We start from the raw sequence: 27,907 nt of genomic DNA, 5'->3' as shown, positions 1-27,907 counted from the left end.
ACATCTATCATAGCCTGCAACAAACAAACAAACAAACATGAGGTAATATAAGGAGTGCTGAATCATGGATCCAACGTCCTTGCAATGCCATCTGTACTAACTGCATGGATCTGAGAGCAGTGACCAACCAACCCTGGTCAGCTGAGACATCTATCATGGCCTGCAACAAACAAACAAACATGAGGTAATATAAGGAGTGCTGAATCATGGATCCAATGTCCTTGCAATGCCATCTGTACTAACTGCATGGATCTGAGAGCAGTGACCAACCAACCCTGGTCAGCTGAGACATCTATCATGGCCTGCAACAAACAAACAGACATGAGGTAATATAAGGAGTGCTGAATCATGGATCCAACATCCTTGCAATGCCATCTGTACTAACTGCATGGATCTGAGAGCAGTGACCAACCAGCCCTGGTCAGCTGAGACCTCTATCATGGCCTGCAACAAACAAACAAATAAACATGAGAATGGAGTTCATGTTGTTAGAAATCTGAGGGCAGCGACTAGCTTGCACTGATCAATTCAACTGATATATAAAACACACAAAGTGTTAGTGTTCAGAAACAGAGAAGATATCATACTCATCCCAGAATCCTTTGCAAAATGATATATCACCTCATTTCATCAAATAACACTTCTATTACTTGGTACCGGTTCCATTTTGTTTTCAAGAATAGACTGGCTAAACATGGATTGATAGTCATGAAATAAACATAATTTGCAAAATCTGGATGTGCTCTGTTTACTGAGGTACCATTTGGCACTATCAGCCCATGTTGCACTAGACAACAAATCAGTACAGATAATTGAAATGGAAGCAATGCATTATGGGAAGTGTAAGATATCTTCTCTTGTTCAGAAATACTTGGGTAGGGAAGTCAGAAAATATGAAGGGGTCTGAAAAATTTTGCAGAAAGAAGAGGAATCTAAGTTTTTAACAGCCCAAAGGGGGAGGGTCTAAGTTTATTCAGTGATTCCAATCTGTTACAGTACTGAAGTAAATTACAGCTTGCATTCAAAACTAAGTTAACTCCAAGTCTAGCAGAGTCTGAGTACAAGTCATTTCTGAACATTCCCTTACAATGACAAAATCAAGCAGACACGCTTACTGTATAATTCTGAGAAGTTAATAACCAGCAATCTTTGCTTACAATGCACACACATAGCATAAAGAAATATATCTATGTACATAGGTTGAGAAAATTAAATTAAACCGGGGATGCTCAACTTCCCCTTACCCCAGCATGCATCTATTTTTTCTTTATTTGCCTTTTCTTGTCCTGCTCTGCCTATTTATTTTTCATTCTCAAATTTTCAAAGTAATTTTCTTCAATGACTTCTCAGAACAAAAATTGGCAATTATACTTAATCAGCTATATTGATATTATACAAATGTGGAATGTCTGGGCATGGTAAAAAATATAACACAACGTCATATTTTAATTTGTCCATTTCATAAAGCAAAGCCAAGTGAAATGGAAGAGTTCAAATTTGAGAGAGTGATATATTACTACAATTTGCACAAACATATACAATTTTTTTGTATAATACAATACAATACAAAACAAATTCTTTTCCAAGCATTGAATAGTACATAACATTCAACAGCTCCAATCAATGCCATCGTAATATCATAGGCAATGCCACAGACAATTCAATTATGATAATGCCTTATTAATATTAATGTCTCCTCATTAATATTAATGATCCACATTCAATTCGCATACTGAACAAAACATCTGCTGCTTTGAAATGAACCACAAATTTAATGAAGAAAAAACCCTGCATAACATTACAATAATCAATAATCACTTCCACGCCAAATAATGAGTATTCACCACACCATCTATGACAGCAGTGTGAACAACCGCACTTAAAGTCAATTTCAAATCTAAAAACAATGAACTTTAAAAAAAGATTACTTAGAAAGCTCCTGTGCTTTGTACAGAGCAAGTGTACAAATAAAGCTGACAAACAAAACAAAAAAACTGAAGTCAGTTGCAAAATTGAACTCTCATAGCACTTGTCCCCACATCCAAGACAGCCTAATTTATCATCGGACATGCTATTTTGCTAACTATAGTAGGAATTCCAATTGAATGAACGCAGCTTTCAGCAGCTGTACTCGATCCAACCGCGATCGTATATCGCGTATTTCAAATTACAACACGAACGCACGACCTTGGATACAATGCTAACCAATCACAAGTGCGTTGCCATGGTTGGATTCACTTCTGCGTTACTCACGCACAGTCGCACACGCTGGCGTACATCGCGCAGTGTACGCAAAAATTCGTCACGCTATTGAAAGCTGCGTTCATTCAATTGGAATTCCCACTATAGTCCATCCCGCGGATGCCCTGAAATGATGCACTATAGCTTAGTAGACACAGGACACTAGAGCACTAGCATAACTGCCTCCATCTTACCTGTAATATACGTATAGACTGATCCAAAACTGACTTAGTATCGGTGAAGTAGTCGCTACACGGAAGAGTCTCTCTGCTGAAGTGAGCTTGAAGTAGTAGGTGCGTCTTTGTATGTGGACTGTCCAACGAATGTGGGTTCACCTCTAGAGGGAGCTTCTGGGCAAGGTCACTGCACATAAACGATATCAGTTCAATAACAGTTATGAAGTAAACAGCAAAAAGTATTACCAATAAAAGTATAAAACTAAAACGATTTTCCAAAACATACTCAGTCCTTAAACAGAGAGGAGGGCACATATTTCCTTAGCCACGTTTATGATCCGCTTTTAAAGACTGAAAAGAGTCTAAGCCTCACCGGAAACCCATCTCCCGGGAAAGTGGATCAGATGACAATATCAGCCATACCTGATGAAGTCCTCCGATGTGAAGGACGAAATATTGTAGTGAGTAAAAATTCACTTGGTTTTGTCACACAAAAATGTCTCTTGTTTATTTAATCAACAAACCTGATGAACTTATACTCAGTCCACTTTGACCCATAAGAAAATCACCTTCTGGGCAAAGTGAGTTTAGCAATCGACCCTATGCAATGAACCAACCATAACGGTATAAAAATTGAAATGGCAGCCCTTTTGGTGGACAGTTCCAAGTGTCTGCAGTTCGATTCCATAACCACTCATACCTATCCCCTGTTTTATTGTACTATCATGCAAATTGCCCTGTGGAGGCCTCCTGGTGGACAGGATTATATTCAAAAGAGGATGAGTAACATAATATTGCAGAGGGTCTATACACAATACCTGGATGTGAGTGCCAAGGGAGTTTTGGAAAAATAACACATATTCACTTGGCTGTCAAAAAAGCAAGAGTAAGTTTTGGAGAATAGGATAGTTCATATTTAAATATTCACTATAATCATGAGTGTTATATGCTTGGATTTGATTTTGTTCAAAAGAGGATTGATTGAGTTTTGGAAAACCACTCTTTTTCAATTACAGTCAATTTCTGGCCTTGAGCTTCAACAGCTCCAACTAAGCTACTGACTGCTCTCCAAATATGCAAGAGAGCCTTCATGGTAGAATTGTTACTGATCGTTTTCAGGTAAGCCGGAGAGAGGTCTTCTCAGTAGAAACTGTTATTATATACCAGAATATGATGCTGAAATGTGTCTCATTTTCGGGATTTTGGTGTTAGAATGGAAAACTGGTATATAAATGGGTCTACTTTCCAAATGATGCCAAATTTGTCAGAAAATTGGCTAAATTTTGTGAATCTTGCGCCAAAACTCCCAAAAGAGAAATTGCACAATTTGTGCTACATTTGGTCCAAAATCTGGGCCTCTGGTTTGGGAATGGGTTCATTTTTTCTTGAAAATTTGAATAATGGTCCCATTTCCAGATTCTCAGAGGTACATATCTACCCAACCCAAACTTCAATACTCTCCCCAAACTTTTCAGTACACCCACAGGTTGGAGCATAAAACTTTAGATAGATTTCTCACTCACCTGTTCATACTATCCTCATTATGTCTCACAGGTAAATCTTCATATTCATGTGCATCCTGTGAAATAAGAAATAACATTTAGCATGGTAATAATTTCCAAACTTACATATTTTTACTCAGGTCTTTTAGCTCCTGGTGTGTTCAATATTTCACACTACAAACTATAGGACCAGGAGCCATCTTTGGGACCAGGAGCTCATTTTAATAGCTCCTGGTCCAGGCATACTTAATATAAGGTCAGTTTTTACTAAAACTAAGGTCATGTCTTCCATTTTACTAAAACATGTCCTACTTTATTATTGTATGATTTAGATTTTGCTACCATTTATTATTTTGCATATAATTTATTGGTTCTGCCTTGACCAGGATTTGATCCTGGGACCCTTGGGTAAATAGACCATTTATCATAATTTTACCTGAACTTTAATTTTTCCCCCATGCACCCCACATTATTCTGAAGAAGAGTAATGGGATAGAGTGTGCACTGATTTTTATCATTTGCACTATAACAAAATCATATTCAGCCATGAACCTCCAATTTAAACTACTTTTTTCAGAAATCAGAATTAAGGTCTTGGATCTTTTTATGATGATATTGAACTTCATTGCACTTTTCCTTTCAACTCTTTAAAAACTGTGTGAGACTTGGAGGTTAATGACTGCACATCTGATTCAGTTTTTTTGTGGGTATTGTGAAAACTCTTTAAAATGTTGCTTTTGGAACCGAGGAAGGATATTCCAAGGTCCAAGCAAAATGTTTAGATTTTTCACAATACCTGAAAAATAACTGATGCAAAGTCATTGACCTCATTCATAACCATCACTTTTCAACTTGTTTGACTCCATATGCAGTTAGGACGCTGGACAACCGATTGTTATTGTTCTGCAAGGCTCACTCAGTCATTTAATAAGGCAATACAAACGATCGAATTTGGTATTCAAATGAACAAAATTTTGAGTTACACCTTTTCAGTGTAAAATTTTTTTTCTCAGCCAAATGAAAAGCAATAATTTTCATTTTTTCAGTAAATGTCAGGAAAAAACTGTAATGCTTGATACAGTATTTTTTTTCAAATCTTAGTGTTAAACTTAGTCGTGAAATTCAGTCATTTAGTGTAAGATTTTCGATTTTGATAGGCTTCAACTCTGCCCATGAGCCTTTTTTTGGATCAACCTTTTAGCTTTTCAAAGTAATATAGTTCGCTAAAGAAGGATTTTCCCCAACTTTCTAACGCACATCACCGTGAGCGATATATTATAGTTTTGTCAGAATTTCCGTTTTGATTCTAAAATTTTTGACTACCAGCTGAAAAAATTTCAAATCCACGCGTGAAATCTTAGGCTAATACTAGCATTGTAGATCGATATCTCTGGGTGCCCGGCCTGGATACAGTGTTGCCAGAACTTCAATATAGCAAAGAAATTACCAAGTGTTTCAATTGTCATGAAGGTGACTGGGTATAGTGCGTTTTGTTTGTGTTTGTTTGAAATTGCTTAAACCCACCGAAAGTCATAATGAAGCAGCCAAAACAATACAAGGTTAAACATGGAAGTTTATAACAACCTATTATAATGACCTAAAGGAAAAATCATTTATGGCAACAATGAGCCTTGCATTGTAAGTCATAGTTAAAATGTGTTGAGTACCCACCCCACCCCCATAGGCCTACATAATATTACATACCGGTACCTTATAATATTTATATAGCACGGCTATAGCTATACATTTAGAAAGTAGGTCATATAGCGCTAAATTATGACAAATAGGCCTACACAAACCCGAACGCAAGTCTGAAGGGTGTAATGAAAATGCCAACCCGCGATGGGGGGGGGGGTGATTCAAAATTCACCTGGAGATAGGAGGGACAGAAAATTAAAATCCCTCTAATAACACGCGAATTTTTCTAGGTTTGGACAGTGGATTTTCCCATGGACCTCATCCTAGGTAAATAAACAAACAAACAAACAGACAAAATGTTTTTCATAATCATGGAATCCATAGCCCCTATAAATTGAAATTGCAGGCTATCACGGGAGCAAATTTCCAAAATTCACCTCATTTACCAGAATTGAGGATTTGGGCTACCAAATCGCTGGTCAGGCAATCCTGGTTTTCAATGGAAAAGGGATCTGGTTGACAACAATTGAAATATCGATTATTTCTGCTGGTTGCTCTCGAGATAAAGTACTGAGTTTCACATTTTCGGAGCATGAAGGGAAAAAGGGTAAAATAAAAATGGAAATTCTGACAAAACTATAATATATAAACCCACACGATGTGCTTTACAGAGGTGGGAAATATCTTTCTTTAGCAAACTATATTAGTTTGAGACGCTAAAAAATAAATTCCGTAAAAAGCTCGCAGGCGAACTAAAGGCCTATAAAAATCTAAAATATCACACTAAAAGACAAAATATGATGCTTGAATTTTAACACCAGGATTTTAAAAAATGTATATCCAAGCACTATGTCTTTAACTGACATTACTGAAGAAAAAAAAATATTGCTTTATATTTGACCGAGAAAATAAATGTCATAGCAAAAAGGTGTATCTCTGAATTGTGCTGATTTTAACATGTATCGATCGACTTTTAGCGCGACTATGCATTTCTAAAGATTGGTTGTCCAGCGTCCTAACTGTATGTATAATATTATCATATTTTTTTCAAAAACAAAATACAATTTTAACTTAACTTTAATTTTACCTTTAAACAATTGAAAAGCTTGAATTTTACAAATACGGTTGTGGCGTATGTGTAAATTGTTCGTTCGCATAGAATACATACACTGAGGTTTACTAATGTTACACAGAGGTACTCTGTTGTTTATTAGCAACCGAGCATCGCATTCGCGTTTTGGCAAATAAATAAGTTTGATTGACTCTTGTGCATTGCATATATTCACGAGGTTATGAATTGGAAGTAAAACTGTGTGACAGACTTACTGATAGTACTGTAAGAAGATCTGGCAAGGTTGTGTCATTATTAAGGCTTTCCCTAAACATCTTCACTGTTCTATGGTGCAGGTAGTAGAAGGATGAGATGCGACCCAGGGTTAACGGCTCGATAACTCTGTCATCCTAAAATAAGAAGAAAAGGGAAAGAAAATATGATTGTTTCACAATATGTATTGTTTCATTGTTTTGTTTTCTATTGCTCCATTCTACTTGTGGTTCCAGCTCATGGATTGGAACAATCCATCTTTAACCTTGTGAATATAATTCTACTATCACACCAGCCCTCAAATTAATCTAAGGCATCAAAGGCAATTGCCTTCAATGCCCTATAGTGTTGCATTGGGGCCCTACATTTCAGTCTGTTTTCAAGTCATAGAGAAACGTTTCAAATTTTTCAAAATACCCTGGATTGGCTAATTTGAGGGCTACATCACACTGAAAGAATGTTAACATGTTAATATTTGTATACTAACATTTTAATCCAATGGACACTACTGCCTTTATTATAATGTCTCTGATTGGTTAATCACATGGTATAATCACCCGAGTAACCAATCAAAATAGAGCTTTTAGATTTCTCAGCAATTCAGCCCTACTTACTCTTCTTGCCACATCTCTGATTGGCTCAATACATGACATAACCCTCTTTGTAACCAATCAAAATAGTCCTTAGAGGCCTAATTGGAAGGCAGTAGATTTGGCCTTCAGATCAGTTTTCCATTTTATTTTCTGCAAACCAATTTTGGCAACAAAGCCATTTAGTAAAAACAACAAAAATACAAAACAATAATAATTAAAAAAAATAATAACAAACAAACTTTTGACATACCTCAGCAATTTCTATACAATAGCAGTTCTGCAATTCTAAGAGGGATTTCTCTACAAGATGCGACAGAAATCTGTTGATACTGTCATGATCTGTTCCTTCCAACTCATAGAAACTGAAATCAAGATTATCAAGAATTTTATTCGGATTCAAAACATATCCTATTTTATCAAAATCCTAATCCTGTAGTTGGACCAAACTTCTAAATAAAGTACGATTTTAATATTTGACTAGTTTTTGGAAATAAGGGTAAAAACACAGGTTTTAGGGTGTTTTTTGAATGCTGTGACAATCAAACCTAAAGTAACATAAAATAGTAAGATTAACATGTTAACCTATACTCAAGATTCTAAATGCTTAAAATGTACCAAGAAATGTGTGGCTATTATAATTGAAGACTGAATTAAAAAGACTAGTTTGTGTATGATGTCCTGTCAACAAGACCAATCACATTGCACCTTTGCCCTGACGTCAGACGCAAACTAGTCTTTTTAGTTAGGTAGGTCTTCAATTATAGTTCTGGTATCTACAGCCTGTATCCTTTTTCATGGGCCTTAACTCAAATTGTAATATTCTAATGTCACACTGGTCCACATTTGTGTGACACTTTGTAAGATGTCAGACTTGCAAATCAAGAACTGGTGATGCCATAGATTGATGATGCATTTAGCATTCAGTCCATCGGACTTAAACATCCATCAATTTATTCATGGACCCTGAGGGTCTGTATGGCAGCATATTAGTGGACTTGCATTGATCTTCACAAGATTTTGGGCCGAGAGCCCACCTTATTTCAACACTAAGTATACCTATTATGCTTCAATACTATGGCTTCTTTTATCTCTTTTCAGTTTCCGTAAGTCTATTGTTCAGATACGAAAACGCAAGGGATTTAGTAAGTTTACTGTAACCTGACTTCATTGTTAGCTTTGAAGTACCAATCAGCTTATTTCAAAAGAGGCAGTTGCTTATGTCAATAAAAGTGGGAGAGACAACACCGCTGTTGGCCTAGCGCCCTCTCGTCTTTGATGCATGCCAATCCGAATAACAAAGTTCACTTTTTTCTGTAAAAACGTTGAAAATAAGCTCTAAAATCACAAAAGGCCCGCTTATGAGCATATCACACCCCAATGCACTTGCGCAGGGCCATAGTGTCGCCCTTCCCTCGTATCAATGTCTATCTCCCTATTTTGCTTCCTCCTGCCCCCCCCATGATCAGTCTCCCCACTCCCTCCTCGGTCCCTACTCTCTCCTCTCGAGTTCTTCTCTTTATAGTCTTTCTGTCTCTCCCTCTCCTCTCTTTCTTCTTCACCCCCTCCCACTCTTGCTTGTTCAGTCTCAACTTAAGTATCTCCCTCCCTCCACCCCCTCGCGAAATTTATCAGTATGATCCATGACTGAAAATAGGCTCTGCAAAAATAAACATTTAAAATAAAACCGAGTCTTGCATATAGGCCCAACCAATTATCAGATTAGCTTGCCATGAATAGAATAAATTATCTTTGCTCCAATGCAATTCTTTTTGTATTGCATTTCAATATAAAACATGATTACCAAATCACCACTTGTATGCGCCTCATTGGGAGATATTTGACTATTTTAGACGCTTTCGTTTCATCGCCAATATGAAAGACTTTTGCTTATAACTTGGCAACATGGTTAGTATATATTTCAATGCAAGACTTTTTTTACGAGCCACTTACGTCTAGGCGTAAGTGCATATACACCTAACACAAGTCAATTGAAGCCGTACAATTTACCGCGAATTAAGGACCGTAAAATTTAGACTCTTCTTTTGTCTAGATTGGCACCCAACCGCACATCTCAAGGTTTTATGTCAAAAATCAATATACCTTACCAAAACGAAAACTGAAATTCACAAGCTTCAAATTTTCAGTAACTAACAAAAGGCTAGAATAAAAGATTGGTCACACCTGGGAGACTACCACTTCAGAATAACAATGACTTACAAAAACTGATACGGAAACGGAAACAGAAACTGAAAAGATAAAACGACGGTATATCTTCCTTGATATTTAAGGAGTCTCAGATGTCCCAGATTGAAGTGTAGTAAAGGATGATTTTGTTTATAATATCATGGCAACCTTGAGGCTCGTATACCATAACTTTTCATTATAGAGAAATGATATTAATGGGAATCCATCCTCTACTGTTATCATGGGTTTTTTGAATTCCAATTAGATGTGACATTACTTTTCTTAGGATGCAAAATCTTGCGCAGTGCTCAAAATAAGTGGTCAAGTCAAAAGCCCTTGAAAAAATCACTGCAGATCAGCAGGGCCAGTATTATTTGACAGCCAAGTTACCAAAAGGGACTCAATGTTAACATCAATATCAATGCCATACCTGTAGTTGATTTGTGCAGTCTGAAATCTTACAAAGTGTCGCAAAATGTGGACCAGTGTAACATTCATATTTTACAATTTGAATTTGGGCCCATGAACATTGATGAGAGCCAACAGATTTTAACCCGAAAAGAGGGCTTGAATAGCACATAATCTTGGCCTAATTTGACCACTGCACATGTTGAGGGTTTACGGGGAGAAGGCCTTATCTGTTATCAGTCCTGTACATTGATAATGTAAAGTTGATAATATAAAATCAACTTACAAATGGTGACAACTCTAGTCCGAAGGTTCCCTAGTCCGAAGGTTCGCTAGTCCGATCATGTAATTTACCATTCGCCAGTCTGAAGGTTCAATATTCCAAATAATAAATAAGGTTCTCTAGTCCGAATATAGAATAAGGCTCGCTAACTCTGACCTAACCCTAAACACTAACCCTAACTCTAACACTAACCATAACCCTTATTCTATATTCGGACTGGAGAACCTTCAGATTAGCAAACTTAATTTGGTTTTCGGACTAGCGACCCATCGGACTAGAGAACCTTCGGACTAGCGACCCTTCGGACTAGACAGAAGTCATGCTTACAAACGTGGGCGTTGCCATTTGCAGTTGGTGCCAGGATGTCTGGCATGTGGCTTGAAGCTTTGTAGGTTGTCTTCTTGTAGTTTTCAATGGCAAGATAGTAAATGTGGCCTTTTCACTGCTCAGAAACTTATATTTTTGCCTCAGTTGCACTTTTGTTGATTGGCTCAATAAATCCTAATAATTGCCTTCTTGTTGCCAATCAGCAGGTAGTAATCCTGGGGGTTAAACCTTTTTTGTCTTTTTCCCCCATCCACTTACCTTGGATTCATAACAAGTCTCCTGAAGAAGTACGTCCATGTGATATAGTCCATTGCATCCTGTTTGGACCCAATTGTACCAGCTACTATCTCAGCATTCAAATGCTCTGGGAGTACATCCAACAGGCTGCAATTCAATAGATATCAGAAAATTTATTTCAACAGATTTATTTTGTGTTTCCTGTATTAATTATGACATCTTTGAAGAAGGTAGCCACTTTTCCCCTCAATGAAATGATACAATGAAACAAGAAGTGATGATTTCTCATTCTTAAAGAATTTATCATACACTGGGAACTCGGGTTAAAAGTTTGTTTTGGCTTTTTCAACAGAAGCCAGACAATTTAGCTAAAGCCTGCTAGGGTATAATCAGACATGCCAATTTTCAGTGCTGTACGGTGCTAAAACTGATTGAGGAGCCAATGGCTCCTAACTTTATAAATTTAGGCGCCCAAATTTTGCTCCCAAGTAAGAGGCGCCAACTGCTCGAAGTCATTCTGCCACAATGGTTTAAATATATGTTCAAGTTACTTCCATTTCCAGTTCCATGACCTTACATAACACCATTAGTACTACTATCATTAATAGTATCAATAGCTGCTGGATTCCCTGATTTTATTGTTTCATCCTCCTTCTCCTTGTTCTGAAAAAGTTCATCAAATTCAAAGTTCTTTTTGATTATGACGCTATCTTGAGTACTTAAAAAACAATCAAAACCTTTGACCGATGATATACTATTTGCTGGTGATTAAAAGCTTAAATAGTTGGTCGCCATTGGCGCCAGGGATTGAAGGTTTAGTCGCATCAGAAAAAATCTAGTCGCCAATGCGCCTAAAATGGTCGCACCGTACAGCACTGCCAATTTTGAAACCTAGATTGCCATACTAAGGAGACCAAAAATCTGTAATTTGCACCCCAAAATGAAATACTTTATAAAATCCAAACCAAACATGCATCTTGCACACTGTTTTCTACCTATCTTAAGATGCCATTACATGTTTCCTGTTGTTGTTGGGTGGTTTTTTTTGGTGTCACACACAAATGGAAAATTAACAGCACTGCAAGACTAAACCTGTGTTTTGTGTATTTACCATATTAGATATGATGAAACTGTACTTGTTGGAATGTGTGTATAAGGCAATCACATGCTAAACAATATGTCCCAAGTTACCAATATTGGGGTACCAATGCAAAGGTATGGGATCCGTAAGTCAATTGCTACAATGGACTTGCTCATTCGTTTACACCACTCTGCATCATGTACATAAGTGAGATAGAGACTGGTATTGCCAAATTTTTATGCAATGGTTGGTATGTAATATGGTTTTACTTGTTATGATGTTAGTCTTTGTGTAATTCATAATATGCTTCTTGTTATGATATACAGTATATAAGTTTATAAGACCCTGTTCATATTCTTTTGTATTGTACATCTCATGAAGGACTGATAGTCTGAAAGTTTACCAAATAAACTGTGTTTAAACTGCTATACTTTGATTCATCAAATTTCTTCCACATATACATATATATATGCACGAATGGAAATACCCATCCGATCGTCTACCCAGGGTAACCTTACCCTGGGTAGACAATGTGATAGGGACTTTAATATAGAGTTACGATGTATGTACACCATACGCTGTTCTTATACAGCTCTATAGAGCATTCTATCTTGGGGTGATCACAAAATACATCCCCTATTGGCTGTAACAAAACGAAAATCATAGTGTCAACCCAGGGTGACCGTTGAAGACATTTTGTCAACTTCAGGTTGTTACTTTAGTGTGCGTGTCAACCTGGGGTAGTCGGGATGTATACTTTAATACACATGTAAGATAAATATTTAAGATAAATATAGTTGAAGTGATGCTTATTGAGAAAGTTCTATTCATGTAAATTAAGCGCACAATAACATATTGTCACCAAATGTATATTGTCAGCAACTAGAAATTTACGTCTTTTCCTTGATTGAAACAAAACCAAATATCGCAGTGTCTACACGGGGTAATCGTTAAGAACCTCATATAAAGGTTTGCTTGTTATTTTAAATCTACATGGTCACGCTAATTGGACTAAACCATAAGAAATGAACTTCAAATCTTGCAGCAGTTGCATTTAACCATTTGGCGAATCACATAAACACGTGCGTGCTGTTGTATTTACAGTGTTCCCTCCCTTCGATAATTCTGATGCTATATAATAGCAGTGGATTCATTTCACTGTGCACAAATTGTTAAACGTGCAAAAGACGTATACTGTCCATAGGCGTATAATTTTCATAGACATTACACGTTGGCAAGAAGTCATACGTCATATACCTTGTCTGTATATCCAGATTTTAACAAAGTAATATAGAGTCTACCCAGGGTAAGGTTACCCTGGGTAACCTTACCCTGGGTAGACAATCGGATGGGTATTTTCTGGAAAAATGAACAAAGCCGATGGTGTAACAATGACATCCCTCCAAAGGAAGGAGTATTGTTATGGTTCATTTAAGCAATTATAACTCAACCATAGGCAGAGTGGAAGTCTGAATTTAAAGTCATAATGTACGATCTTATAATATGAATTTGGTTAATTTTTTTCAAACCTGATTTTTTGGCATATTTGTAATGCTTACACATGTCACAACTTGCACCTAAATGGAATCAGCCAAATTTGTTGTGTTTGTAGGTAAACAGAGCAAAGTTCGACATAAAGTCATAATTCAAGAAATTATGACTTTATATCCACCCATAGAACTGCGTGTTAAACGGCCAAAATAACAAGCAGTGTTTCTTTCACGTTACCTCGTTATTTCAGCTCAAAATGGACAGAAATCATTCCCGATCATTATTACTAGTATTATTTCAGCATTTTGAGTATATAATAACAAATTTAAAATGTGAAGGAAATCGTACATTAAGCCTTTAATCTGCATTTTGTGTTACGCCTGCAGACTCATGAATAATTCAAAGAGAAGTCTTAAAATCAAACAATGTCTCACTTACTTAGATTCCACTGGGAATGGTTCATACAAAAACTTCTTATAGAAATGCTTCTTGATATCATGGACTAGAATCACTGCCTTGCCTTCCTCGTCAAACTGAGGGCGCCCTGCTCTGCCCATCATCTGTAACACATCTGCAAAGTTGAGATGATTTTCAACAATTAGCTAATATTGTTTTCTCAAAAATTTTCAGCAAAGATTACACCAATATTTTTTCCAGCTTCATTTGAAATTTTAGGGGTCTAGAATCTGAAATTTACTTAAACTTGAGGCATAAGAGCTGATAAAAATGGAAAATATCCAATGTTTTTAAGTTTTAAAAATGTGAGTACCATTTTTGTTCCATTAACCGCCCATGCCCCTATAAGCGCCCAACACAGCTATTTCAAGATAAAAGAAACCAACATAAAAGACTAAAAAAACACATGCATGCACAAATTTCCTGCTTGCCTTATTCCACTTGGGATGTTAAACAGAATTATGCTCTGAAACATGTGACACACTGATGATGATAGATGAATATTTTGGGCCTGGCCTTTTTTACGTCTTGTTGGCCAAAACAATGTAAAAAATAAGCGCCCACCCAAAATGATTTTGTTAAAGGCCATGGGCAGTTTATGTAACGAATACAGTATTTTCTTTTTGAGCTGGGGTGTGGACAACTGAAACCATGCTCCAACTGTGGGGCTTGTAAACGGCCGCAGAGGTGTGAAATGGGCTAAACTCAGGATTTTACCTAATCAACGGCCCTAGCTACAGCCCTGCACTTACCTGTGATTGGGAAGTCCACATATCTTTTGGTTTTCCCATCATAGAATTCGGTTCCCTTGATGACAACAAGATGTGCTGGGAAGTTAACGCCCCATGCCAGGGTACTTGTGGCTATTAACACCTACAAACAAACATAAAACAAACATATGCATCAGTTCACCTCCTAATAAATGTTCTGAACATCAGTGTAGTAATGTGATCTAAATATATTCTATAAATGGGCTTCAGCACACTGTGGACTGATTTTGTCAAGTTGACTAAATTGGTTAGGAGATTCCGGCCCCATCGGTGTTTGGCGATCAAGTTTGAGCCCTGGTTGGTGTCACAAATGGTTCTCATGAAATAATTGAGCTAGCTTGATGAAAGTCCCCTGGACAAGGAACTGCTTATTAGAACTCACAGAGTTGATCCTGGCTTCTATGGTTTATTATGTGGTATACATTGTATATAGGGTGTGAGCTTCTTAGCTACAAGCCCTGATTGTTGTTGATACATGTTTTTATGGTGTGTCTACGACTGGTATGCCAAGGCTTGTGCATGTGCATTAGCCCACTCAGGCAAAAAAATGTTATACTGGCGTAACGGGCTGAACAAAATTAGGGTAAGTAAGTAGGCTTTTTTACACACACTTTTAAAGCTGTAAATTGCATTTGATAGAGGCCTCCATTAGGGGACGACACAGTATTTAGCGAAAGCTTTGAATATTTAATTATTTCTTTATTTTTCACCCAGGTAAGTCAGGTGGAAAATAAAGAAAATAATTAAATGCCCAAAGCTAATATTAAATACAGCGCCTCTGCCTAATGTTAGACCCTTTTTAAAAACACACTCGTGCGGACTGAGTCTAAGTGTATAAGTTTTTGCTCTCAATTTAAAATAAAATCACTTACTTGTATTTTCTGATTAACAAACAATTCTTCCACTGTTTTCCTGTCTCTTTCATGCAGACCTGCATGATGCATACCAATACCAAAGGCAAGGGTCAACTTGAGGTTGTTGTCACGGATACCAGATATAACACTCTCCATCTGAAATGAAAACATTACACTTTATTTACAGTTCTTCACATAGTGTTTTGGGCTATTCCAGTTAAAATTCTCACATCCCATATGGAATACACAATCTTAATCTTCTACACAAACAGTGTGAATTTTAAATGTGAACACATTTTTTGTACCTGAATGGGTGACTAGATATTTGAAATCAACCCCCTTTATGAGAGATTAAGGTCATATCTTCCATAGAGGGTGTATGGATTTCAATTGGAATAGCCCATTTCTTCCACATACTCAGGGTTGCCACATCCGCAATTTGGAAGCCCAATTAGGTGACATACAACTATCATCACACAACTTGAAAATGACCACTTCATTTTTGTGACTTTAGAACCTTTGAGCAGGAAAACTTTTAATTTTAGTACATATTCAGTGAGTTTTGCTACAAACACAAAAACTCATGGAGTTGTTTTAAGATGACTTTCAGATACAATTCACCGAAATTAATACCATTTTAGCCCAATTTTGCACGGCAATTTGGTCTCAAAATGCCCTTTATGCAACATTTTTGCACCATTTCAAGTGTCACACCCACAAAATGGGCTCAACATTTGTGGCAACCCTGTACACACTGCACTTTATTTGTGTAAATGTTTTAACACTTAAAAGATAATTAAGGGTAGACGAGGTATTGTTGGTCGAAGCAACCTAAAAATCGATTTTTATTATCTAGATCAATATATTATTGAAAATTAACACCTTGATGTTTTGCAAAAGTTAGTTCTACAAATCGTATACTTTGCAAACTTGCTTAATTTATTGTTGTTAATGAGTTATGTACGTTTTACAAAAGTGTTGTTGTTTCAGCCCTCTTTACAACGTAACTCAAGAACCGCAGTACCTATAAAAGTATATCTGTGATATTTTAATTCTTCTACAGGCTCGCTATGAATTGAGCAATGCAGTTTTTGCCAAAGCTCACTACCATTCGTAAGATGCTGTGAACTACCAAATCACAACAGTATAAAATAATTAATAACCTTAATTGGAGATATTAAGGGGGTACTACACCCCTGGCCGATTTTGTGCCTATTTTTGCATTTTTCTCAAAACTTATAGCGCATTGGTGACAAGTAAGATATGTATATTATAGGGGCAAGGACTACAATTACTGCACTGAAAATTCAGCAACTCAAGACAAGTAGTTATTGATTTATTGATCAAATATTGGTTTTCCCTCATTTTTTTTTTAACTCCACAACTGTTGCCTGTGCTGAAATAAAATTTATAGTGCAGTAGTTGTAGTCCTTGCCCCTATAATATATATATCTTACTTGTCACCAATGCGCTATAATTTTTGAGAAAAATGCAAAAATAGGCACAAAATTGGGCAGGGGTGTAGTACCCCCTTAACATAATTAAACAATTTCTGTCTCACATTCAGCTAAGATTAAGCATTAGGCTATTCCATTCCCCTGTGGAAGATTTTGGAAATATCTGCTGCAGGGAGAGTAAGAATTTCAAATGGAATGAACACATTAACAGCTCCATTTGTAACTCACCCTCCCTCAATGGAAGATTCAGGTTGGATCTTTCACATAGGCTGTATGAAATTTAAATGGAGCTGCCAAATGTGCTCATTCCATTTGAAGTTCATAATCCCCCTGTGGCAGATATTTCCAAAATCTTCCACAGGGGTAGTGTGGATTTTAAATGGAATAGCTCATTTAGGTTACCTCCTTAATTTCAAGTGGGAATTTAAAACATTTAAATTTTTTCACATATCAATGAAAAACACACACAGGATGGAATCAAGCGAAGTGTCAAGGCATTGATTTAGTCTTCAAATGAAGTATATAATTTCATTCTTTTGTTTTTTGTGTTAGCAACACTAACACATCTCAGCAATAATTTTTTTCATGCTGAAGAATTTCATCTACAAGCATACCGTGGCGTATATAGGGTCTCTTGACATAACTGGAAGTTTAGGCACAAACTCAAAGTGCCTTCCCCTAAAAATCCCACCATCAAATAAGGGCACAAACTCTAAAATCTTGTTTGGATTTTCAGAGGAGGGATCCCTCTCTTTTTGTTGCCTTTGTTTTCTGTATTTGATCATGTTTGCTGTTCTTTTTAATATGCTTGTTGCACTTTGTAGCCACAGGAAAAGGCGCATTATGAATTTTGTTAGTTAAGTTAAGTTTTGTATGTGCAATTTACCATGAGTCAAAAGAGCCTATGTGTGCCAGCCATTAGGTGAATCTTTACAAAAAGACAAAAGGCAAGCACCTTTACATTATTTGGAGTTTGAGCAATATCTACTGTTCAAACATGTATTATTGTAAGACCAATCTAATATAATGTTTTTGTGGAAGGTGTCTACCTTTCATCAAAAACTTATTTATTAGGCGATAGAAACAAATTAGTTCGATCTTTGGATTGACCATCAATGCTTGGTTAATCCTTATTATCTATGAAATTAATTAATTAACTCTTGTTAATTGTGATAACACAAGAACCTTATTGATATTGACAAATTTTGCATTAATTCTCATTAATTAGTTCTTAGTTCATTAATAATAAGCATCAAAGAAGCATCGACGGTCGATCCAGAGATCAAACAAATTTGGTTCTGGTGCCTTACCGGTCTTTCTTCCATATGAAGCCACTGTTTAGGATCTATCTCGGCTGCTAGGTAGGCGATCAAATCTAACGCTGTCAGACGGGTCTGTCTCCTTGACGACACAAATATCAGCACTGGTTTGTTGGGGGAATGATTGCGTATGGCTGCAAATATAACAAACAGGTGGTTATTATTAGGCTATTCCAGCTGAAATCCATACACCCCTTATGGAAGATATGACCTTAATCTCCCACAGAGGGAGTGAGGATTTCAAATGCAGTCACCCATTCTGGTAAACCCCAATTGAAATTCACACTCCTTATATGGAAGATTAAGGTAATGCCATGATGTCGTCCATAGGGGGTGTATGGATTGTAATAGCCCATTATACAGGGTGTCCCTGAAAGAACTGTATCGTCGGAAACTGATTTTTTAGCTATTATAACGCGTAAGCCTAACATAACTAAATACCCGATGTGGTTGAGGAATATATCAGCTGTCACATACTTTTGACAATTTTGACAATTGATTGCCCTTGTTTTTGAAATATAAGAATTTTACGAAACTACCTCATTTACAGCCCGTTCCACGGAGTCAAATATCTATAGACACCTCATGCGCTGATTATGTGCAGTGATTAGCACTCCGAATACAAATCATCGATTGATATTTTGAATCTGTGGCTTGAAAGGCTTGAAAATGGGGGACTTTCATAAAATTCTTATATTTCACGAACGGTGTGGTCAATTGTGAAAATTCCAAAGGTATGTGATAGCTGATTTATTCCTCAACAATACCAGTTATTTAGTTATGTTTAGTGGTGGCGTTAAAATACCCCAACAATTAATTTTGTGACGATACATTACCTTCAGGGATGCCCTGTATTGCTTATGGTCAGCTGCATCATAAACAAGAGCACCAATGGTGCTGTAGCCTCACCTGAATCAGTGAGCATTCACAACTGCAAATTAGGTGCATGTAGGCAGGCTTCAAAATAAGCAGGCACTGAGCACTAATACTGTCACAGTCAATCTTTGAGCGATTTGAGTCCGGATAGTTGGTACTAAGAAAAAAACGGGTCTTATTCGTCGGACTGTCCAAAAATGGGACAATTTCCACAAAAAAGGTGTTTAAAAAAAGAAAGTCACACTTTTGACATGATCTTGGAATGAGGTTCAGGATTTAAAAACTATATGACCAGGTATCAAATAGCATCATTCCTTTTATTCTATATTGTTCTAACAAAACAATGATTCATAATCTCATGAAATAACAGATTCAATTTTAATGGCATGTTTGGCAAAATGCAGTATTTACAATGTATATTCAAAAATACTTGTACAAAATCAAATCAAATCAAATCAAATTTAGACATGTAACCAGGGATTTCTCAGTACAAATGACCATATGGGGAAGTGCTGCAAACATGGGTAGCATTTTCGGCCTTTTACGGTAAATTCATTCTTGGAGCCGGTTAGGGAGGTGACTTGGATATTGTGCCCCTTCGGTAATTTTGCCAGGGATTCTACTGATGAGTTTCGGTAACTTGCACCATTTGTGTTATGCTTTGGGTCACGCTATATTTTTCTTATGAATTTTGGGTCATTGGAAAAAGTTTGGGAAGCCTTGACCTAGCCTACAGTGGGGTAACTAGGGTTGATAGCACCCGGGGCAAAAAACAAAATTGGCGCCCCTACCCTCGCACCCGAGAATATCGCGGGGGTGTGGGAATGGCATTGGTTCAATATTTTTTTAAGCAGTGGCGTAGATTTCTTTTTGACATGGGAGGTGGGGTTGGAAAAAAATTCTTGAAGTAAGGTGAATTCAGCGAAAAAGTTTGAAGCTAAACTGTTTTTAAGTGAGGCCGATTTGGCGCCCCCTAGTGGTAGCGCCTGGGGCATGTTGCTCCTCCTTGCTCCCCCTAGTTACACCACTGCTAGGCTATATTATATCAAAGCAATAATGTAAGATTTTTGATAATTTAGATACTTGGTTTTTTCACAAGATGATAAGATGATATTCGTTTTCACCATCAGATTTGCTCCCTTTTCATTTTAAGCCAAACTAATGAGGTAAATATTTTTTAAGAAAAAAGCTATTTCATTACAGCAACTATAGGAGTGAATTTTATTGGCTGATTAAAATCCAGAATCACAGAATTTATTTTAACATTTCAGATTTTGTCACAAATGTCAGTAGTGCTTTTACAGAAAAATGCCTTAATTTAAAAGTTGCAGTTTGGAGCTATCAATAGTTATTACGCGGTCATTGTGGCACGTAAAGCTGACCATTATCTTTGCGCTGACTTCTAAAAAATACAAAAAGCTGCAACTTTTAAATTCTGGTAGTTTTCTTTAAAAACACTGTCTTCTGTTTTGTTAATATTGAACAAAATTGGACAAATGGGATATCAAAATATCTGTAAATAAATGACCCTTCTTTTGATGTTAAAATAGTGTGAAAACGATTATTAGTTCTGAAGCTATAGGCATATCTGTAACGGCTGTGTTACTTTTTGTGAAGTCTTTATATAATAGCTGTACTCTACAGAAGATAACTTTAAGCACTTTTAAGGGCATAAAGTTATCTTCTGTAGAGTTTTTAAACTCTACAGAAGATAACTTTTGGCTAAATATTACGAGTGCTATTTACTGCCAATTGCATTGATACAATCTTAATTAACAAACATACAAGTGACATATCAGAGGAAAATTGTGACGTGTCATGTCAAAAACACACACTTTTGGGAAGGTTATCAATTTTCAGGGGTTTTTTGCTCCAAAACACTGCTTTTCCCAATGAAACATTCCTCAGCAAAGATATTGAGTTCAGAAGTAATGGTATTATAAAATTGGAAATTGAGATGTTGGACTTTAAAAATATTATTGACAATGTTGAGAGTAGGAATGACCTTGAAAAATGTCTAAAAAAATACAAGATGCCAGTTATATTCCGCCCTTATAAACATGAAATATTAGCATCACAAATCTGCAAAAACTCAAATTGTGAGCTATTTCTCCATTTAAGATCCTGCCCAAAGGTGTCTGCTTTTGACATACCACGTCATAATTAATGAAATCAAATCTATCTATATATAGATGCGATAATAAAGTATAGATGACATAAATACACTGAAACAAATTACTAGGTAATATGTTACCTAACCTTTAGTAACTAAAGAAGATATCTTACCCTTCCCAGAATCCTTTGCAACATGATACATCCCCTCATTTCATCAAATAATGCTTTCATTAATACTTTGTACATGTTTCCTTTGTTTTCATTTTGAGAATAGACTGGCTGAACATGGGTCACTAGTCAAGAAATAAACATATTTTGCAAGATCTGGATGTGTTCTGTTCACTGAGGTATGTTTCGTCACTATCGAACCATGTGGCACAACGTAACAAATCAGTACAGGAAATTAAAATGAAAGAAATGCATTGTGGGAAGAGAAAGATATCTTCTCTGTTTAGTTACAATGAATTTGAGATTGTAATATGATGATCTACCGGACTTTCACTTTTTATGAGTGGTAATATTTCACATCTAACCATTTGTACCATATTCAACCATAAAGGCACATTAACATGTTAAAGGGAGTGCCTGTTACATACTGTTCTGTTGGTTAAAGTCCCATTCAGAGAATTTCTGTACAAAATATTTTGTCTAACTGCACCACCAAATGATCGACAATTACATATAGGCGGATTGGATCACAATATAATCATGTCTATTGCATAAAACATGCATGCTCTGAAATTTGTAATTGTTATATTCTCTGTGTCTACATGTACTGCTAGTGCCATACCATGCCAAACCCAACAGCCTTCTTGTAGAATTTTGATGTCAGAATTCACCTTTATCCGATATATTCAGACATGAAGTTTTTAAACTGTGATTGACGTTTTCATTCAACCTCTAAAAAGCAATACTTATTCAATTATGCCTTAAAACTGTTAGCATGTAGTCTTGGGACTTGGGCATTCATATAACAAATCTTTTGGAAAAATAAATGAAAATATTGTCAAGTGGAGAAGATTCAAAATTCATCAAAATTGTTTCAATGGGGGAAAGCAGTAGACAGAACAGCCGAAACATTAGGCCAGTCCTCAGCTATTGTAATTAGGTTAGACTATATATACAAAATATGTATATGTATAACAAAATGAATAAATGGTATAAATATTCATCAAGATACACTGATAATGGACCTGTCAATCAAAGTGACCATTGATTGACAGGTCCATAATCATAATTGGTAGCCCTCTCAATGAAAATTTCCATACTGCATGAAATTTTCCTATTCCTTATGATAACTTGTACTTAAAATATGTTTCTGCAATAACTCATAATACTTGAAATACATTCATTGTATACAATGAGAAAACTTGACAACAGTTTTTCTCACATTCAAATATGACAGGCTGGTTTCAGCAGAAACCAGATCTGATAGGCTAATGTCAGCAATAATGAAACTGAGATATAAAAAGTGAGGAGAAAAAACAATTACAAAATGTACTAACATTAGGAAATGGATATAGAAAAGGTTCGTAACTTTGTAACCAAGTATTCAAGAGACCTGGGGATTCAATATCAGTAAGTGTAGGTACTGAGCAGTTAACAATGGTAGTAACTCAATTTTCACAATTGCTAACTTTGGCCTGAGTGGATCAGATCGGGTCACATAGTATGTTCTACTGTCTTCTCAACCATCACTCTTCACAGATGTCTGTAAAACTTGAAACATTTAACCCCATGAGAACTACCTGCTTATTGGTCAAAAAGAAGTTTTTATTATCAATTCAACCAATCAGTAACATTGTTAGAATAATTTCACTACCTAAAAAAATTCGGGTGAATTATTTGCAAAGCTCCATTCTGATTGGTGATTAAAGTGAAGATATCACATAATTGACCAATCAGAGCCAATGTAGATCGGCAGGTAGTGCTCAGGGGGTTAAACCTCATAGCGATCATCAACAGGTACACGTCTCTTCAGTTCCTCTCTAAGTCGTTGCCAGAATATGCCCTGTCCACATGCATCACCTGCCCATTTCAGGCACTGCACACGGAGGAATAATTGTCTCATCATCAGAGTCATCTCATTGTCTGGAATCTCCTCCAGGAGGATCAGGATCAGGACATGATCATTTTCTTCAAGTAATCTCTGATGTGCCAAGCTCAGTTCAAATTTACATTTATTACGACCCTGATCTTCCATATAGCGAGGAGATATGATAGCTAAAATTTTACGACTTCTTTTCATGTATAATGATATAGATTCCAAAATAGGCTTGTTAGCGGGGATGTCCCGTCCTCTGATACACAGCCTGAGTGGTTCCTCTCCTCCTTCAATGATAGCATCCAATTCATCACATATCCAATCTTCATCTTCATTACAATATGACACATAGGCATCGTATCTAGGGATACCATTCTCATCTATATCATCATCTCCATTAAAATTGGCTAAGTAATTTACAGCATCCCTTCTTCTATTAAACAACAAGAATAATCTGTTCTTGATATTCCAATGATACAGTGCTACTATAAAACCACCAATTATTAGAAACACTGCACTGATGATACCTATTAAGATATAAAGCCATCGATATGACTTACAGTCCAAATCTATCTCTGTTATACTCAATCCCTCTCTCACATCTGGTGAAACACAACAGTAGTTGCATTTGCCAATTTCATCTTCATATTCAAAAGAATCATGAATATTTTGAAGATATACTTTTCTATCTTTCATTATCCAGGTTTTAAAGGCTTCAATATTGCAGTCACATATTAATGCATTGCCTGTTAGGTCTAGTTTACTCATGAATGGGTGGACGGATTTTGTCATAAGTGTGTTAGGGATAGTACTTAGTTTATTTCCTCTCAAAATTAATGTCTCAATGTTGACAAGGTACTGCACATAGTCAAAAGAAGTAAGTGTATTGCTTGCTAAGTTGAGAAACGTTAGATTACTCAACAATATAGTATCTTCCTTGGTAATAATGGATATCTGGTTAGAACGTAGATCAAGATATGTCAGCTTAGGTGCATCGAAGCTGCGAAACACATCAATAGCATTTCCAAGTCCATCGTATGTGTGTATTCCATTTAGATGCAGTTCTTCCAAAAATGGCATATCTACATGTACATCTAAAGAATAACCAACATATGTTTTACTGATGTAAATTGTTTGCAAATTTGGTGCCATGCTGTGTAAATCCAATGTCCGTAATGAAACTGAAAAACCACCAACTTGTTGTGCCACTAGTGTTTGTAAGTGAGGGAATGTACACCTTGCAAGAGCAAAAGCAACTTGGTTGTCTGACAATTCTAAATACTCAAGAGATTGAATCTGACAAAGCCCATCCCATATTTCAAATTCCAAATATTTGAAGTTAATATCATTATTGGCAAGATTCAAAGTTTTGAGAGAATTCTTCCCATAAAATATATGCAAAGCTTTAGATGCAAAAATATCAGTATTGTGAATATTTAAATATAGTTCTTGTAAATTGTCTAAGCCTTTGAAGGAGAATTCAGACAATGTTGTAAGGGAGTTACTCTCTATCACCAGCCTTTGAAGTTTAGGAAACCATTTGAATGGTGACCCGTCTATTTCAATATGTGTCTGCGCACTTAATGTAAGCCTGTGCAAGGATGCATTCATCATGGCAAGTGGTTCAAAAGTTAACGCATTGAAGAATGGTGGCATAGGCACCTTTTTACCATAAATAAGAGTTACATTTTCAAGTGGAGAGTTTAACCACTGCAATGGCTGGATGAAATCCCAGACTGAGATCGCAAACATGAGAGAAATGCTCCTGAGATTATGCAGCTTTTCATATGCTTGAGTTATGTTGTATGAATACCATGGCCCCAAGGTTAAAGATTTCAATGGTGGTGTTATAGGACATATATCATCAATACTCATTCTACCTCCAATTAAATGTAAAGTCTGAAGTGCTGGATGCGAACATAAATCAATACATGCATCTGTCTTATCAATTGCAAGATATGTCAATTTGGTGAATTCAACCAAATCTGGGTAACTACATCCAAAACCTTCACGATAAAAATGATGATATGGTAGTGCTCCCACAATGGTTAACGAAACCAGAGATGAAAGTTCTTGCGAGGCATTCTTGATAGAGTCCAAGGTTAGTTTCCCAAGGTTCAATTGCAATTCCTCCAGATGTTTGAGTCCAGCAAATGATGCATCTCCAAACACTGTTTTTATACCTCCATCATAACGAAAATTGAGTGTTTTCAAAGAAACAAGATCTTGGAATGGAGAACCAGAAACAGTCTTCAGATAGTTTGATCGCAAGTCAAGCACTGTTAATTTCCTAAGTCCACTGAAGGTATAATTTCCAATGAAAGATATGGAATTTAATCCCAGGTACAAGCTACGAAGGTTATGAAACTCGCTGAATGTATGGTCTGGTAAAACATTAATAAGATTGTGTTGAAGGTCAAGGAGTTCCACTGATGCAGCATGGGGTAAATGTGGGATACAAGTCAAGAATCTCCAAGCACAATCCACATTGGTTTGGTTCCATGTTTTACAAACAATACTTCCTGTTGGGTAGGTACATGGTGGTTGCTCCGTAGGAAGAATTGTGACCAACTCTGATGCGTATTGATAGGCGGATGACATGGATGACCCGTGTGACCCGTATAACTTGTCAGACACGTATGACTCCTCAGATTTGTATGAATCGTCAGACTTGTACGACTCATATGATTCCTTTGACTCGTAGGAGTATTTGGGATGAAGGAGAAACACCAGCACGCTGGCAGTTATCCAGTGAAATAACATGGTAGCCATATTTAAGTTGAAACTTTCACCTTACCTTGAAGTCACAGGAATACTTCTATATGCTTTGTCTGTACCCACAGTTGCAATAATGTTGACACATTTGTTTTGAGCAAAAGTATATAATATCAGTTTCAGTTTAGTTAATTTCACCATGATCAGGAAATGGAAACCAATACCAATTCTGGTTATGTCCAATGACACATCACGAATGGGATATTCCAGTTGAGATCCATACACCTTCTACAGACCATATGACTTTAATCTTCTACACAAGGAGTGTGAATTCCAAATGGGGTTACCTGATGCGTGATACTGATTTGAAATCTACACCCACTGTGTGGGAGATTAAGGTCCCATAGGATATGTATGGATTTCAATATGAATAACCCAATTCCATAGAAATGACAGTAAGCTAGTTTTGTTTGGACATGTATACAGTATTAGTAGCGTTCATTCTATCCGAAGTAAGGCAGAAGTGTTGGAGTAGCACAGAGTAGCCACCCACAGAGAGGTGGAGTAGTGACTATGTGACCGATGGTTGGAGTAAATTTATTGAAGTTTCATCACCTTACTTCTGACGATTTACTCCTGCTAAATAACAGGAGTATCTAGGTAGGAGTATTTACTTGGTAGGAGTAGCGACCATGTGAACTATGCCACACTGGGCGCCGGGTGTAAGCTGACAAGGTTTACCTTTTCCTTGACTCTGCCATGACCACTACATTATGTGTATTACTGGTTCCACTCGTATATGAGATGAAACATTCAAAAATTGAGAAAACTAATAGCAAACAAACTGAAATCAATGGTTTATATCAATACTACATTGTACATTTAGTATTCAATTTGCTGGTTTTCCATCATGATAGTTGATACCCATTAAACCCACATATATTTCACCTCAATTCTTGTGATATTAATCATGATAATTAATATAATACTGATTCAAACCAATATAAACCAAACTTAATAATCTCAAGAAGAGAAAAGAATACTCTATGAGCTATATTCATATCTGTCTTTCATCATCAGTATATAATTAATACTCATCAGAATAAGTATGTATTAATTTCTTGGTTTAGGCCAGTCTATGTTTAAACCTACTTTCTACAATTATGCCAACATTTCTTACTCTAAAAACAAAAGCATGACAGAGGGAGTAACTTGGTAGGAGTAGCAGTTGGAGTTGTGCAGTGTGGACGCACACTCAGAATGGAAAATATTTTGTGGAATAATCATAGCTGTTAAGTGTTAAAGGAGTATTTTGTGATCCTATCCTCCTCTTTGTGTGTCATTTTTCAGTCGATATTCACGACTAAAAACTTATTCCCAAAATTTCAGTTGATTCCTATTTTGCGATTGCAAGTTAAGCATGATTATGTATTACACTGCTCCGTAGACAATGTGTTGTCATTTTGTTCTGGAAATTCAAATTTCATGACATTTTTGCTATACAAATTAATTTGCAAGAAATTTTTATACATAAACATTAGGTAGACTCCGGTTGCCAGTGGTATAAAAATCTCAACTTTTTTGGAGAAAAGTGGGAGGATGATGCTTTGGATCACGAAATCCCCTTTTTAGGAGTAACTATCGTGTGAACAAGACTATAGAAACAATTTTTGTTTCAATAGGTATACAGTATTGAAACAAAACAGTGTTTCTATTCAGCTATGTTGGCACAGAGGGTCAAAAGTGTCAAACATTTAGTTTAGATGTACACAATATGTAAAAATATGTCATCTGTCAATGATAGAATGTGTTATGG

At 36.4% G+C, this 27,907-nt stretch overlaps 2 protein-coding genes across 2 annotated transcripts in view; both read right to left on the bottom strand.

Moving 5' to 3' along the window:
* Window positions 1-27,907, bottom strand: part of LOC140140914 (activating signal cointegrator 1 complex subunit 3-like) — a 120,164-nt gene that overhangs the window by 8,478 nt on the left and 83,779 nt on the right. The window contains 9 exon segments of the mRNA XM_072162668.1: window positions 2,436-2,604; window positions 3,941-3,996; window positions 6,884-7,018; window positions 7,725-7,836; window positions 10,935-11,060; window positions 13,924-14,056; window positions 14,694-14,814; window positions 15,584-15,721; window positions 18,333-18,475. Coding sequence (XP_072018769.1) covers window positions 2,436-2,604; window positions 3,941-3,996; window positions 6,884-7,018; window positions 7,725-7,836; window positions 10,935-11,060; window positions 13,924-14,056; window positions 14,694-14,814; window positions 15,584-15,721; window positions 18,333-18,475 — 1,133 coding nt within the window.
* On the bottom strand, window positions 22,583-26,148 carry LOC140141590 (toll-like receptor 6). Its single transcript, XM_072163501.1, has one exon. The coding sequence runs from the start codon at window positions 26,146-26,148 to the stop codon at window positions 23,272-23,274; it is 2,877 nt and encodes a 958-aa protein (XP_072019602.1). The 3' UTR covers window positions 22,583-23,271.

The sequence above is a fragment of the Amphiura filiformis genome, chromosome 19, assembly GCF_039555335.1.
Source record: "Amphiura filiformis chromosome 19, Afil_fr2py, whole genome shotgun sequence".
Lineage (NCBI taxonomy): Eukaryota > Metazoa > Echinodermata > Ophiuroidea > Amphilepidida > Amphiuridae > Amphiura > Amphiura filiformis.
The sequence above is the reverse complement of the archived record's forward strand: the minus strand, read 5'-3'. Positions and strand labels throughout refer to the sequence as shown.